Here is a 16,985-nt window from a genome sequence, read left to right on the forward strand (position 1 = left end):
CCGGCCTCTCCGCTCAGCACGGCCTGTCAGGGTCTCATCTCTCTTCCCTACAGCAGAGTCATCTCCTGGCTAACCGTGAGTCATTCATTCATCACGTCCACTCATTCACTTGATCACTAGCTCCAGGTGTATTGATTCCGCTCAGCCCGATTGAGCTACACGTCGTGTTAGTCATTCATTCTTGGGTTCAGTGCATACTGTCGTTCAGGCCGCCCATTTAGACTGTTCTCCAAGTCACTGTATAGTGTGTTCATGACTATTATGTGTTTTTCCTTTTCTTTTCTTTGTTTCAAGACAACATGAAACGGCATTTCAAGCACATTTTACCTTGAAATGTTTCCCCCCTCTACTATTGGTCAGACAATCTGATAGTCCCACCCCCAAAGTTATGCCATTGGGAGATTGGCAGTTTTAATAGTAATATTTTAACATGACATTTACCAAAGAAAAAAGTGTCAGTATTCATTGTTTTCAGTCATGTGACTGGTTTAGAGACCTGGAGGGCAAAACATCCATAGAACTGCAGCACAGTCAATTTTCCATCTGTTGCAAGCCACAAATATTTAGATCACCTCAAAAGAAGAAAAACAAAGATATGTGAACAAACTGCAAGTCATACTGCACCTGTCGCAGTATTTCAATCCCTAAAACGCTTAATGTAAATTCGATATATACAATATATAGGGCAAAAGTTTAAATCCCCCTTTCAGAATCTACAAAATGTTAATTACTTTACCAAAATAAGAGGGATCAGACAAAATACATGTTATTGTTTATTTAGTACTGACCTGAATAAGATATTTCACATAGTCCACAAGAGAAAATAATATATGAATTTATAAAAATGACACAGTTCAAAAGTTTACATACACTTGATTCTTAATACTGTGTTGTTACCTGAATGATCAACAGATGTGTCTGTGTTTTTTTGTTTTGTGATAGTTGTTCATGAGTCCCTTGTGTGTCCTGAACAGTTAAACTGCCTGCTACAGAAAAATCCTTCAGGTCCCACACATTATTTGTTTTTTCAGCATTTTTGTGTATTTGACCCTTTCCAACAATGGCTGTATGATTCTGAGATCCATCTTTTCACACTGAGGACAACTGAGGGACTCATGCAACTATTGCAGAAGGTTCAAACGCTCACATGATGCATTAAGAGCTGAGGGGTGAAAACCTTTTTTGAATTTGAAGGTCAGGGTAAATTAAACTTATTGTGTCTTCTGGGAAACGTGTAACTATTTTCTGTAGCCTCTGAAGGGCAGTACTAAATGAAAAAAATATGATATTTAGGCAAAATAAGACAACTATACACATCTCCATTCTGTTCAAAGGTTTTCACCCCCAGCTCTTAATGCATAGTTTTTTTCCTTCTGGAGCATCAGTGAGTGGTTGAACCTTCTGTAATACCATAGTTGCATATGAGTCCCTCAGTCCTTAGTGTGAAAAGATGTATCTCAAAATCATACAGTCATTGTTGGAAAGGGTTCAAATGCACAAAAATGCTGGAAAACCAAAGAATTTGTGGGATCTGAAGGATTTTTCTGAAGAACAGCAGGCAGTTTAACTGTTCAGGATAAGCCAGGGACTCTAACAACTATCACTAAACACAAAAAACACAGCTGTGGATCATTCAGGTAACAACACCGTATTAAAAATCAAGCGGATGTAAACTTTTGAGCGGGGTCATTTTTATAAATTAAACTATTATTTTCACTTGTGGACTATATGTAAACATCTTTTATGTGAAATAGCTTATTCAATTCAGTACTAAATAAACAATAACATGCATTTTGTATGATCCCTCTTATTTTGGTAAAATAATGAACATTTTGCAGATTCTGAAAGGGGGGTATAAATTTTTGACCTCAACTGTACCTTCTCAATGATGTGTGTTAGTGTATATATAGACAAGCAGATGAGCCCAGAATATGAGTGAAACTTAATGCATTACATTCATGTTCTGGGTTCATCTGCTTGTCGGTAGACAGTATGCCGAACTTGGTCCTCCAGTATTACTGTCTTAAAGAAATAGTTAACCCAAAAATAAAAAATAAATTACCTCATGATTCACTCACCCTCAAGCCATCTTAGGTGTATATGACTTCCTTCGTTCAGACGAATACAATCAGAATTATATTAAAAATGTCCTGGCTCTTCCAAGCTTTATAATGGTAGTGAATGTCTGTTGATATTTTGAAGCCCAAAAAAGTGCATCCATCATCATAAAAAGTACTCCACACAGCTCCAGGGGGTTAATAAAGGCCTTCTGAGTTGAATCAATGCATTTGTGTAAGAAAAATATCCATATTTAAAACTTTTCAAATCGTAACCTCTAGCTTCGACTGTCGTATGTGTTTTCACAAGAGAGTGACGTTTCAGCAGATGACGTCAAGCTAGTGTATAGCATAAGCTCTGTTGAGAATATGCTAGTCTCGCAAGAAGCAAGCTTTGTTTACAGCAAAGGAAAACCAATCTCCTCTTGACTTTGATCAAAATCCTCCCGCGTTTTTAGTGAATGCACGTACAAGAGTTAACGGAAGCTAGAGATTGCGATTTATTAAGTTTTAAATATGGATATTTTTCTTACACAACCGCATCGATTTACTTCAGTAGCGTTTATTAAGCACACAGAGCTGTGTGGAGTTCTTTTTATGATGGATGAATGCACTTTATTGGACTTCAAAATCTTAACACCCATTCACTGCTATTATAAAACTTGGAAGAGCCAGGACATTTTTAAAGATAACTCCGATTGTATTCATCTGAAAGAAGAAAGTCATATCATCTAGAATGGCTTGAGGGTGAGTAAATCATGGGGTCATTTTTATTTTCAGGTGAACTATTCATTTAATGCATTAAACCACATTTAAGTATTTAAGTTTCTAGATGGACATTTCTATAAGAATGTGACATTATGTGAAGACTATGAATTGATTTCATACTGTCTTTAAATATAAAGTGGGGTAAACAGAAGTGATTAGTGCATCACGGTCACACTTTCCCAACTAAGTTCTCCATATAAACAGTCTCTCCCTCTCTCTGTTGTTGTGTGTTCCAGGGCTGGACCTGCCGTTTATGATGATGCCCCACCCCCTGCTGCCCGTCAGTCTGCCGCCTGCCTCCGTTGCCATGGCGATGAACCAGATGAACCACCTGAACACCATCGCCAACATGGCCGCAGCTGCTCAGATGCACAGCCCCCTGTCCAGAGCAGGAGCGTCCGTCATCAAGGTAACACACGCAGCCACAAAGTTGACACTTCAGTGGCCAAATGCAGAACAGTCATTCATTAGGGCTCTAATGTGCACTCAGATCTCTCAGCTAGAGTCAGCTCATTTTCACCGCGTGCACAGCACATCCGTCAGAGAGCTGCAGATCCCCTCGGATTGGAGTCTTGCTCCGGTGATACGTTAGATACGAGCCGGTCTCGCTCTACGAGCCATTTAACACCTGGGAGAGAGCTGTATACCAAACCGTCTTCATTTCTACAAGAGAGAGTTTGATTGGAAATACTCCGAGGAGGAATAACAGAATAAATGTTCTGTTGGGTCCGTGCGGAGCGCGTGTTAGGGAATATTAGATGCAGACTTTAAAGACAAACACTATCTGTTATCTTACTGCCATGTTCCCCCTGAGAGGAGTGTGTGTGAGTCAATTTACAGTTGGAGGAGGACACTTGTGTGTTTCTCCGAGATGCAGAAATGGCTCGAGGCGTACAGTACACACACACACACACACACACACACGTTTACATAGATATTCACTGTCACACACAAACGCACTTAAAATAGCAATAGCTTCACCTGGGAAGCCCAATATAACGTACAGAATGAAAAAAATAAGGTCCTGGTTGATACCTCTAAAGATTTACTGGACGACTTAGTCATGTTTTTTATTTAAGAATCAACCAGATGTTTCTCCTAAAATTCCTTTGGAAAACTCAAATAGATGTAATAAGACAATTGCTGTATAGAAATGAATCAGAAAAATTAGTTTTAGAAATGTTCTAGCAAATCTGAGCACCGTTTGAGATATTGTTGAGATCTGTGAAGGGCCTTTTTCTCAGGAGAAACATTTGAAATGCAGGAGATTCTAAGTAGTCTAATTGTTGACTGGAAGAAATATTAAAGAGATATTAAATATATTTTAGCTGTGTTATTATTGTAACATAAGTATCACTGATATACTATAATAGTTTTTGTTAATATTTCGAATTAGATTTGATCTTTAGGTACACTGCCGTTCAAAAGTTTGGTATCAGTAAGATTTTTAATGTTTAGTAAAGACGTTGCTTATGCTCATCAGGGCTGTATCCGTTTGATCAAAAATACAGAAAAAAAATAACTTTGTGAAATATTATTGTCATTTAAAATAACAGTTTTCTATTTTAATATAATTTAAAATACAATTTAATCCTGTGAAGCAGAGCTGAATTTTTTATCATCGTTTCTCCAGTCTTCAGTGTCATATGATCCTTCAGAAATCCTTCTAATATGCTGGTTTATTATCAATGTTGAAAACAGTTGTGCTGCTTAATATTTTTGGAGACTTTGGATTCTTTGATAAAAAAAAAAAAGTGTTTATTCTATATAGAAATTGTGTTACATTATACACTACTATTCAAAGTGAATTTTCAGCATCATTATTGTCTTTCAGAAACAGAATTCTTCAGTGCTTAAATAGTTTGATGAGTAAAAAGTCAAAAAGAACAGCTTTTATTCAAAATATTTTCTACCGTTCAAAACTTTTGGGTCAGTCAATTTTTATTCTTTCTCTCTTTAAAGTAATTAATACGTTTATTTAGCAAGGATGTGTTAAATTGATAAAAAGTGAGTTATTAGTAGAGATTTATATTGTTAGAAAAGATTTCTATTTTGAATAAATGCTGTTTTTTTCATCAAAGAATCAGAGAAAAAAGTATCACAGGTTCCAAAAAAATATTAAGCAGCACAACTGTTTCCAACATTGATAATAAATCAGTATATTAGAATGATTTCTGAAGGATCACGTGACACTGAAGACTGGAGTAATGGCTGATGAAAATTCAGCGCTTCGTCATGTTTTAAAGTATATTAAAATAGGAAACCAATTGCAATAATATTTTTTCCTGTATTTTTGATCAAACAAATACAGCCTTAATTAGTATAAGACTTGAAAAAACATTACAAATCTTACTGATCCCAGACTTTTGAACGGCAGTGTATACTTTGTTTTTTTGTCATTTTCGTGTCTTTGTTTAACATTTATTTCAAGCAATACAAATGTATTTTATGGCTTTGGTTTTAGTTTTGTTCACTTAAAATGGCAGGCCTGTTTGAGTCATTTGTAAAGAATATGTGATCTGAATCTTTGTGTGTGTTTCAGGAGTGTGTACAGGACAGTCCGTCTCCTGCTCCGTCTCTGGAGGAAACCCCTCGTCCCGGATCACAGCCCTCTTCCCACCCCAGCAGTAGTGTGTCCAGCTCCCCAAACCCACACACACAGAGTCCTGAACGCCTGGGTCAGTACAAATACACATATACTGTACCTATTTAGTTCTATAAAGCTATTTATAATGACTACAGCTTACCCACCCATAAAATAAACTGACTTTTTTAGAATAAAAAAGGCATAACAAAACATTACAAGTAGTTTTTACAAATAACAACTTTCTAGAATGCTCCCAATGGGATACAGTTACATCGCTGTCAGGATTAAATCACTTCTGGGGTCAACTATGAGTATGCATTGTTTTTTCTTTATGTGTGCAGTTTTGAACCCGACTGATGGAGAACTGCCAGACACCGGCATCAATATGAAGAAAATCCTTAAAGAGAAAGGTTAGTTACTTACAGTACTTCATCACAATAAAACACTGTCTACACCACTCGCAGGGTATACAAGTGCCATCACATTAACAAAATTTTGTGGGCAAAAAAGCTCCATTTTCAATAGTGTAGCAACGCACCTTTGTCAGTCAACAACAAATATGTGAAAAAAAACTCATTTAAATCTGCAGCAGAAAATTTTTCATCCTTCTGAGAAATTCCCTGTCACAAAGATTCCTACTGAAATGACTGGATTTCACGAAATTTTGCAATGCAGCAGTAGATGAGCACCGTATTCTAACCAGGTGTAATGCAAATTTCCATTGTCAAAAAATATCTGTCCTCAAAATGCTTTACAAAAGTAATGCACAAATTTGTGTGTGAAATCTATGGAAAAAATAGAAAAATGTTATTGCAACTTTTTATTTCCCAATTTTTTTATAGAATTGCATGCAAACACGCAATTCTGACTTTGAGATATAATTGTGACTTTTTAAGATATAATTGCAAGATATAAACACTCAATTCTGACTATTGAATTAAACTAGCAGTTGTGAGTAATAAAGTAAGAATTGCGAGACTAAAAAAACTAGAAATTTTCTTGCAAATGCGAGTTTATATCTCGCAATTCTGACTTAACTCACAATTGTGAGCCAGAATTGTGAGTTTATATCTTGCAATTCTAAATATTTCTCAGAACTGCAAGCTTATATCTCGCAATTGACTTTCTAACTCGCAATTGCAAGTTTATATTACAATTCTGAGAAAAAAAGTCAGAATTGTGAGTTTATATCTAGCAATTATGATTTTATAACTCCAGATATATCACATTATATCACAAAATTCTGAGAAAAAAGTTAGAATTGCGAGTGTTTATCTTGCAATTCGGACTGTTTCTGAGAATTGCGAGTTTATCTCACAACTGACTTTATAACTCGCAATTGTGAGTTTATATCACGCCTTTCTGACTTTATTTCTCACAATTGCAAGTTTATATTGCACAATTGTAAGAAAAAAGTCAGAATTGTGAGTTTATATCTTGCAATTCTGTTTATTTCTCAGAATTGCGAGTTTATATCTCGCAATTAACTTTATAACTAGCAATTGCAAGTCTATATCATGCAATTCTGACTTTCTTGCGATTGCAAGTTTATGAGAGTTCATATTTCGCAATTCTAACTTCATTTCTCAGAAGTTAGAATTGCGAGATATGAGTTTATATCTTGCAATTCTGATGTTATAATCAGTCAATTCTGATGTTATAATCAGTATAGTCAGATATGAGTTTATATCTTGCAATTCTGATGTTATAATCAGTCAAGTCAGAATTGTGAGATAAAAAGTTTAGATATAATTGAGATATAAACTTAATTTACGAATTGTGAGTTTTCTCACAATTCTGACTTAACTCACAATTGTGAGCCAGAATTGTGAGTTTATATCTTGCAGTTGCATGTTTATATTACAATTCTGAGAAAAAAGTCAGAATTGTGAGTTTATATCTAGCAATTATGACTTTATAACTCCAGATATATCACATATATCACAAAATTCTGAGAAAAAAGTCAGAATTGCGAGTGTGTATCTTGCAATTCTGACTATTTCTGAGAATTGCAAGTTTATATCTCGCTATTGACTTTATAACTCGCAAATTATGAGTTTATATCACACAATTCTGACTTTATTTCTCACAATTGCAAGTTCATATCCCACAATTCTGAGAAAAAAGTCAGAATTAGGAGTTTATATCTCACAATTGCAAGATTATATCATGCAATTATATCTTGCAATTCTATTTATTTCTCAAAATTGCGAATTTATATCTCACAATTGCAAGTTTATATCACGCAATTCTGACTTTACAATTGTAAGTTATCACAAAATTGCGAGTTTATATCTTCCGTTGACTATAACTCGCAATCGCAAAAGTTCTGAGAAAAAAGTCAGAGTTGCAAGTTTATATCACGCAATTATATCTTGCACTTCTGTTTATTTCTCAAAATTGCGAGTTTATATCTCACGATTGCAAGTTTATATAACTCAATTCTGATCTTTTCTCGTGATTGCAAGTTTATGAGAGTTTACATGTTGCAATTCTAACTTCATTTCTCAAAACTGCAAGTTTATATCTTGCAATTCTGATGTTATAATCAGTCAAGTCAGAATTGTGAGACACAGAGAAGAATCTGTAAATGAACATTTTTTACAAACAAATCCTGATTTATCAATAACTTTTGTACTTGAATTTCATCTAAATTTACAGAAAAATGTATGAACAGGTGAAACCACATGTACGCAACAATTACTGTGGGTGGCCTCATAAATGCGTTACAATGAAATTTAATACAACAATATTTCATCTTATATACCTCAATAGTAAAATTTGGTTAAGAACAAAGTCTCTGGTGCATATGACTCCAAACATTCCCTGCAGTTATTAGTTTGTAGTAGTAACAATACAAAAACCCATGTGGAGGACATACCACTCAGATGTGAGATCTAGAGCACATTTTAAACATCATCTCAGGAACAATGTAGTAAACGCAGCTGACTCCTGGATGATGTCGGTTTAACGCTGCCGAGTGTATTGACATCACGCATAACATTTTAATGCGGACTGATGCTCGTTAGTGAAATTTACACCCCGTTGGTTTAGACTGGCAGTATATCAGCGTCACAACACTTCTCTTTTAATTAATGACTTAATTAGAAGCTTAACTGAACATGTATGAAGTTCATATTTACGGCCTGTGCGAGTAGATGAGTGTAAGAGAGCTGTTAGAGCAGCTAAGTGCGTAATTCATCATTATAAGAAAATGTTTTTTCTTTCTCTACGACACAGTGATACGCAGGTGTGTATGTGTGAGAATCTCGAATGTTGTGGTGTGTGTGGGCACCGTTTCTGGAGCGTAACTTAGTGTGTGTTGGTACAGCAGGTGGCGGCCCCTAACGCACATCACACACTGGGCTGCTGGGAGGAGACGATGCAAAGATGCCCCGAGGCTCTCTTAAAGAGATTCAGTGTGCACCTGGCTTCCGAGCATATTTTATTAATGCGTCTGGAAAAGAATCCACCCCAAACACACACACAAATGCGTGAATACCGCAAACCGCTCTCGTTTTTTAAAAGCGCAGCATGCCGCATTTACGGCAGCAACGCAGGACCCAGGAAATGTAGGTCACTGACCACAAACTTACAATTACTTTTATTTTTTTTAGTTCAAACACAACACCACACAGACTTTATATCTTCAAAGACATATCAGTAGACTTCTGCGCTACTTTATTCAATCTGAGCGTCAGTTTAACCTACATACACACCCACACGCACACAGCAGCGGGCCGCTCTGAACACCTGAGAGGATTGACTTAGTAAAGATTGGCCATGATTATATCAAATATGTCTGCTCTAGTTTACTTCTACAGTGTGCTGTCCAATTGTATTACATGCTGCTGTGAATTCACTTCCGTTCTTGTTAGTGTTTGTCTATTCGTTGACCAGTAATTCATACACCTTCATTTTACATCCTCCTCCTCTTAAGTTTTTTTTAAACATTTTTTCTGTTTTTTACCTACATATACACTGCCGTTCAAAAGTTTGAGATCAGTAAGATTTTTAATGCTTTTTAAAGAAGTTTCTTATGCTTATCAAGGCTGTGTTTGTTTGATTAAAAATACAGAAAAAAGTAATATTGTAAAATTATAATTAAAATCTTACTGTCACAACTTAGGCAGGAACACACGAACAACGACGTAGTAAAGAAACAAACATTTAATAAATCCAATGGGAACAGGCAGACACAGGAACACGGAGTAGACACATCAGGATAACATTAAAGACCAACAAGAGTACAGGGGAAAACACACACCTTATATACACAGACTAATAACAGACACAGCTGTAGACGATGAGGGAGAAACCAAAACACACAGAGCTGCGGGAGAGAATGGGAGAAACCAACAGGAAAGTCCGGGGGTGTGACATTACCTCCCCCTCCCGGAAGGCACGTCCTCGTGCCGACAAACATACAAAAGGGAACAGTACCTAGTCTTTGGAGGGGGCTTAGGTGGAGGACGGACTTCCGAGAGGAGGGAACAAGATGCAGTCCAGGGTGGTGACGGAGGGAGGAGCCAAGGAGGTGACAGGAGGGGGCTGGAGCAGGAGGAGCCAGGTGGGACCCAGGCCGCAGCCAAGATGTCCATCCACGGTGGAGCCGATGGAGGGAGGAGCCATGGTGGAGGAGAGGCTGACGACTCCATGGATCCGACCGACGGAGGCGGAGCAGGTGGTGGTGGAGCCCGAGGCGGAGACGGAAAGCCGAAGATCTTGGGTGACACCGCGGATCCGGAGGGCCAAGGCGGAACCCAAGGCTCTGGCGACCAAGGCGGAGATGGAGATCCGGAGATCCGCGGCGGAGCCGGAGCGACAGAGGACCGAGGCTGTGCCCACGGGAGGGAGGAGGTCCACAGAGCCGGTGGGACGGAGCGACGAGGCACAGCCGGAGGAGTATAGTCCTGAGGCGAAGGTGGGGCGACGACTGACCAGGGCGGAGCCGGAGGGCCGATGGAGCCCGGTGGAGCTGGTGGATCGACGGGCGACGGCGGAGATGAGGGAGCAGAGAGCCGGGGTGGAGCCGCAGGGTCGGAGGGCCGAGGTGGAGTCCAGGACTCTGAGGCTGGAGGCGATGGTGAGGGATCCTCCAGCCATGACACCGATGGAGACTGGCAGACCTGCGGCAAACCCACCGCACAGATGGTGGGCTGAGGGTGAGCAAGGGGACAGACAGTCGACAACGGGAATTCAGGTAGGCTGGGCGGAACCAGCGGAGATTCAGGACTAGGCAGAAGAGGGAGGGTGGGTGGGAAATTCAGGCAGATAGGTATTTCCATGACACAGTCCATTAAGTCCCCATAATCTTGTTCCAGCTCACCCTCAGTGGTAGTGCAGTGGGCGGGGCTCTCTACCGCCCCTTCTTGCTCTTCGAAGTACTCCACCGGCGCGGATGTAATAGTCGGCTCACGCACCTGATCAGCGGTTTTGACCTCTTCGGCACTCCATAATGTTGTCGCTCCGGGCTCGGGCTTTCCGTCTGTGACGGGCTCATAATCCGCGGGTCTGGGTGGCTGGCTGGGCTCTGGGTCCGGAGTGGCACTGACGAGATAGTCCTGGGAACAGGCGGGAAACGACGGTCTGTTTCTCGCCAGTGTCCACTCCACAAACGCGGCGAAGTCCGCTCGAGGGCCGTCTTCGGACGACGGCGCTCTGCATGATGCGTTTAGACTAGCATCATAGAACGTACAGAGCGCGTCGTCCGGGTAGCTGGTGGTGATAGCTACTAGTTGGAACATCACGGTAAATCCCTCGAGCGGTAAATCCCCCTGCTTCAGCCGGAGGAGGATGAGTTCAGGTCGAAGGTGATGCATCTTGGAACACAACGGAAACAAAAGACTGAAAAACAGGACGATAAACAAAACGGGGTGGAGTACACGCAAAAAAAACTGTTTAGGTTGGTCTTTCTGTCACAACTTAGGCAGGAACACACGAACAACGACGTAGTAAAGAAACAAACATTTAATAAATCCAATGGGAACAGGCAGACACAGGAACACGGAGTAGACACATCAGGATAACATTAAAGACCAACAAGAGTACAGGGGAAAACACACACCTTATATACACAGACTAATAACAGACACAGCTGTAGACGATGAGGGAGAAACCAAAACACACAGAGCTGCGGGAGAGAATGGGAGAAACCAACAGGAAAGTCCGGGGGTGTGACACTTACATTAAAATCTAATTTATTCCTGTGATCAAAGCTGGATTTTAAGCATCATTACTCCAGTCTTCAGTGTCACATGATCTTTCAGAAATCATTCTAATATGCTGATTTATTATCAATGTAGACGTGTGAAAAAAAGAAAACAAAAAGTTTAGTCAACTAAAATATCCAAGTTGTCACTTAACATCAAGTAACTTAAAATTTCAAGTTGACTAAACTTAAAAAATGTAGTCAATGGGGTAACAAATTATTTTAAGTTAAAAAACAATTTTTTTTAATAAAAGTGATTTTTTACTGTGATACTTTTTTCCAATTTTTTGATGAATAAAAAGCTAAAAATAACAGCATTTATTTACAAATATAAATCTTTTCTAACAATATGAACTACTGTTCAAAAGTTTGAGGTCAGTAAATGGTTATTCTTTCTTTTTTTAAAAGAAATTAATACTTTTATTCAGCAAGGATGTGTTTAATTGATAAAAAGTGATAGCAAAGACTTAAATTGTTAGAAAAGATTTATATTTTGAATAAATTCTGTCTTTTTAAATTTTTATTCATCAAAGAATCCTGAAAAAAAGTATCACAGGTTTTTTATTAAGTAAGGACCATGTTTCATGAAGATATTTTGTGAATTTCCTACCATAAATATAATAACACTTGACTTTTGATTTTTGGCACCCTCAAATTCCAGATATTTAAATAGTTGTATCTCGGCCAAATATTGTCCTATTCTAACAAACCATACATCAATGGAAAGCTTATTCAATTTAAAAACAAATTGACAAACAGATCTTTATGACTGGCTTTGTGGTCCAGGGTCACAAATGCACCCTTGATATGCATAAGAGACTTTTTTAAAAACGTTACGAGACTTACTGATCCTAAACTTCTGAACGGCAGTGTATGACCCACAACGGATTGGAGATTTTAAAATCTCATATTAGAAAGCAAATTTTAGATTTTCTGCAGAAAATGTGAGTGATGTTTGCCTGTGCAAAACCACCATGCGCCACCATGATGCTAGGGTGTTCTGGGTGGTTGCCAGGATGTTGCTGTGCAGTTGGTAGGATGTTGCTTATTGGCCTAATTCAAAAAAGCCACCCTTAAGTCTCTGTGATATTATGGCCCCTACATATGGCTGGGGTCTATGGGATTTTTCACATTTTTAATTGCCTGACAGGTGAAAGTCTAGCCAATCAGAAAAACAATAACACATATGTCTTCAAAAAGCAGCATCATTTGAGGTATCATTTATATTTTGAGAATAAATGGTGTGGGAATGATTAATACAGTACAGTTTAATACCTAAAATGTTTTGTTTACTGTAGAATCTGTTTATTTTGGTAATATTTGGTGAGATCCATTATCAACAATGTAATGATATGTATGACTTTGGCCCCTAAAAGCAGTCTTAAGTCGCTGGGGTATATTTGTAGCAATAGCCAACATTGCATGGGTCAAAATTATCGATTTTTCTTTTATGCCAAAAATAATTAGGATATTAAGTAAAGATCATGTTCCCTGAACATATTTAATACATTTCCTAGTGTAAATATATAAAAACTTAATTTTTCAAGTAATATGCATTGCCAAGAACTTCACTTGGACCTTCATTGGAACTTATTTTCTCAATATTTAGATTTTTTTTGCACCCTCAGATTCCAGATTTTCAAAAAGTTGTATCTCGGTCAATGGAAAGCTTATTTGTGACCCTGGACCACAAAACCAGTCATAAGGTTAAATTTTACAAAACTGAGATGTATATAAAATATGAATGCTCAGTAAATAAGCTTTCTATTGTATGGTTTGTTAGGATAGGACAATATTTGGCCGAGATACATCTATTTGAAAATCTGGAATCTGAGGGTGCAAAAAAATCAAAATCCTGAGAAAATCACCTTTAAAGTTGTCCAAATTAGGTTCTTAACAATGCATATTACTAATCAAAAATTACATTTTGATACATTTACAGTAGGAATTTTACAAAAAATCTTCATGGAACATGATCTTTACTGAATTTCCTAATGATGTTTGGCATAAAAGAAAAATCAATAATTTTGACCCATGCAATGTATTTTTGGCTATTGCTACAAACATACCCCAGCGACTTAAGACTGGTTTTGTGGTCCAGGGTCACATTTATTCGGCTTTCAGATGATGTATAAATCTTAATTTTAAAAAAATTGACCTTTATGACTGGTTTTGTGGTCCAGGGTCACATATACGTCCATAATACCCTGACAATGTGCTATGCAGGTATTGGCATGTTTTTCATTGGTTTTTGCTTCTAACTTCACTTCATTGCACACATAAAGTCTAGTCCAGAGTCTATAGGTGTTGTATGATAGTGTGCTAATGTATTTGGCTTAGGCTGATGCGAAGCACTTTGGCTATAGAAGCACTTAGCGTACGTTTGCGTGTGCGAAAGGGAGCAGGGGTAGGCCGAGACTTGTGGCTCCGTAATTGCTCTGTCCAGTTTTCCACAGAGTAGATATGTAGCATCTGGTTACAATCAATGTTTCCCTCCGCTATTATGAAATTAGCTGCGCGGAAATGATTTGAAATGGCCTGTAATGATTTCTGATAGAAATGTGCGCCATTGTTTCGCCCTTTGAGATAAGCGTGCTGGTAAATAAGTCACAACAAACGTAAAAGGAACCGATCGCTTTACTGCGTTCCAAGTCAGGGATCAGGCCTCAAACGGCAAGCGCTTGGCTTTCGGAGCCTCGCATTTTTAATCTTCATTTTTGTTTGTTTATTCGCAAGCTCCTCCTTCAGATATGTGCAAAGGGGACCATCCATGGGCTTTGAAGACCCTTTTTGATCATTAGGTTGATTGCTGTTCTAAGCGCGTTTGTGATGGTTTAATTAAACCAAGACCCTTTGCGGGGCCCCAGCGGCCCTCGAGAGCTCTCCGGCTGGAGGGTTTGAGGGTCTGCTCACGGCGGCGCGCAGTGTTTCTCTTTGTGTTAACGACGAGGAACAGATATTAGCCGAGGAAAATCAATGACATGTTGGAAAGAAAAAGTAAACTGTTACAGTTAGCAATTTGGGGCAAGGTTAGCACGGTTGAAAGTCACCCCACAAAAGCGACATTTTTGGACGAGAACACAAGTGATAAATGATGTGCGCTCTATCTCCTCCTCTCTCCCTCGCACACACATTCACACACAGATGAAGGCAGAGAGGAGGAGAAGGGTGAGGACAGGTGCTTGTGTTCTGCTCTGGTTCTGAGGGAAGAGTTGGAACAGGTTTTTGTCTCTCAGGCTTGCGCGCTCTCCTGTGCGGTGTCACTATCGCATCCGAAGTAAAGTTGCCCCGAGGCGGACAGAGATAGTCGTACCGATAAAAGAAAACGATAGGCGAGCCAGAATTGAATAATGCAAATTACCAGTTTACAAAGAAAACAAAGCCATGAATATATAGACCATGCACAGATTTAAAAGATTAGTTCACCCCTGAAATGAAATGTCATTCAAGATGTTCATGTCTTTCTCTTCAGTCAAAAAGAAATCAAGGTTTCTGAGGAAAACATTCCAGATCAATGGGTTGAAGGTCCAAATTGCAGTTTCAAAGCAGCTTCAAAGAGCTCTACATGATCCCAGCTGAACAATAAGGGTCTTATCTAGTGAAACAAGTGTCATTTTTTTCAATTTTTATTTTGTTTTTTAGTGAAGAGCGCTCAACTTTCTTTGCACGTTTGCTTTGCGGGGGTCGGTACTTTTGCCTACCTCACACGTGACTTCTTCAACATGACTACATAATCTGTACATTTTGAGATCCATCTTTTGACACTGAGGACAACTGAGGGACTCATATGCAACTATTACAGAAGGTTCAAAGGCTCACTGATGCTCCAGAAGGAAACATAATGCATTAAGAGCATGCAGGTATGTTGTAGCTTCTGAGGGGCAGTACTAAATAAAAAAAGAGAAATGTATTTTTTTAATTTAATCTTCATTCTGTTCAAAAGTTTTCACCCCCTGGCTCTTAATTGATTTTCTTTCTGAAGCATCAGTGAGCGTTTGAACCTTCTGTGATTGTTGCATATGAGTCCCTCAGTTGTCCTCGGTGTGAAAAGATGGATCTCAGAATCATACAGTCATTGTTCAAGGATTCAAATACACAAAAATGCTAAAAAAAAAAAAAAAAAAAAAAAAAAAACGAAGAATTTATGGGACCTGAAGGATTTTTCTGAAGAACAGCAGGCAGTTTAAGAGTTTCCGGTATTTCAAATCATATTCTGATCTTTCTATAAAAATAGAGAAATTTCCAAATGAGTCCACATTTCTAAATAAAGCAAGCGAAAGAACTTTGGACTGCATGAGAGAAACTTTCTCAGGCTCTCTTCAGCGTCCCTTGAGACGCGTTCATCTCGCAAGTCCATTCTTCCTGTGCGCAGGTTAAGGGCTGCGGTGTTGACCTAGTATTCCTCTCATTTAATATTCCACCTACCGCTCTTCACACGCTAATTGGGGGAGAAGGAAGCGCTCATTAAGGCTCATTTCATGTACACATATTCATTAGGCGCAGGGCTGGAGTGTCAGGAAAACGCAGCCTGGCCTCTTTTCTAGTTTGTTTACTTTCCTGTTTATTTGCAGGTGTATTTGTTCGTTTAAATTGCCCTTTCCTGTAGTCTCCTGTAGAATGCGTCCAAATTAGTCCTGTTTGTTCTTAGTCTACGTCGTTCTTTAAAAAAACTTGGTCAAAGTTTAAACATGTCGGTTTTGTTGCCACCATGGCCTAGTGTTTTTGGTTCCAAAAACAGAAAAATGGATCTAGTTTAACTTTCTAGTTCATCAATTCGCTGTATTCTTGAATGCTAGCTGGCTTTCTTACTATACTTGAAAAACTGTACTTTTCAGTTTCAGAATATTCAAGCCAAACAGGGCAAAGATCAATGCAGTGCCACTTTTATAGCTCTCACAGCGCCAACTATTCTTTCATTTCACATTCCCACCGTCCTCTATCTTCCAGAAAAGCCCAGACGTGTTCTGCGGTCCAGCCTGCATATGGCTGTTAAAATGTAATATACACTAATACCCCCTCATTCACTTCCTCCTCCAACCTATTACTGCTAGGGTTTTATTGTCCTGCTTTCATCTTTTTCGTGTGTATACGTATGTATCGTGGGGGTTAACTAACGAACATTGGTCCTTTGCTTTGGTTGAGCTCATTAAGTGCTTTGTGCATTTCCTTTTGGGGGCCTGGTTTTAATGTAGCTTGTTATTCCGCGCTCTAGTGAATCAGGGGCCCCGTGGACCTCAAGTTTTGGAAGTGTAACCCCTGAGAATTATTTGAAGTTGAAGAACGAAATTAAGAGGTGATAGGGAGTGACTCGTGCACTGTATCGCTTTCATTGACTTCCATTTACTGTGCCGGTAATACAGCT

The 16,985-nt window shown here is 38.8% G+C and overlaps 1 protein-coding gene across 1 annotated transcript; it reads left to right on the top strand.

Moving 5' to 3' along the window:
- The first annotated feature begins 13 nt into the window (after positions 1 to 13).
- On the top strand, positions 14 to 15,357 carry LOC141301435 (dachshund homolog 2-like). Its single transcript, XM_073831663.1, has 5 exons — positions 14 to 75; positions 3,062 to 3,234; positions 5,368 to 5,503; positions 5,754 to 5,822; positions 15,266 to 15,357. The coding sequence occupies exons 2-5, from the start codon at positions 3,079 to 3,081 to the stop codon at positions 15,355 to 15,357; spliced, it is 453 nt and encodes a 150-aa protein (XP_073687764.1). The 5' UTR covers positions 14 to 75; positions 3,062 to 3,078.
- Positions 15,358 to 16,985: the final 1,628 nt, after the last annotated feature.

Source organism: Garra rufa, chromosome 25 (genome assembly GCF_049309525.1).
Source record: "Garra rufa chromosome 25, GarRuf1.0, whole genome shotgun sequence".
NCBI lineage: Eukaryota > Metazoa > Chordata > Actinopteri > Cypriniformes > Cyprinidae > Garra > Garra rufa.

Bases quoted from the DNA above. Each gene is read 5' to 3' on its own strand.
- LOC141301435 (XM_073831663.1), top strand. From the start codon at position 3,079: ATGATGATGCCCCACCCCCTGCTGCCCGTCAGTCTGCCGCCTGCCTCC. The intron at 3,235-5,367 runs GTAACACACGCA...TGTGTGTTTCAG, and splicing joins CAGGAGCGTCCGTCATCAAG to GAGTGTGTACAGGACAGTCC. The intron at 5,504-5,753 runs GTCAGTACAAAT...TTATGTGTGCAG, and splicing joins ACAGAGTCCTGAACGCCTGG to TTTTGAACCCGACTGATGGA.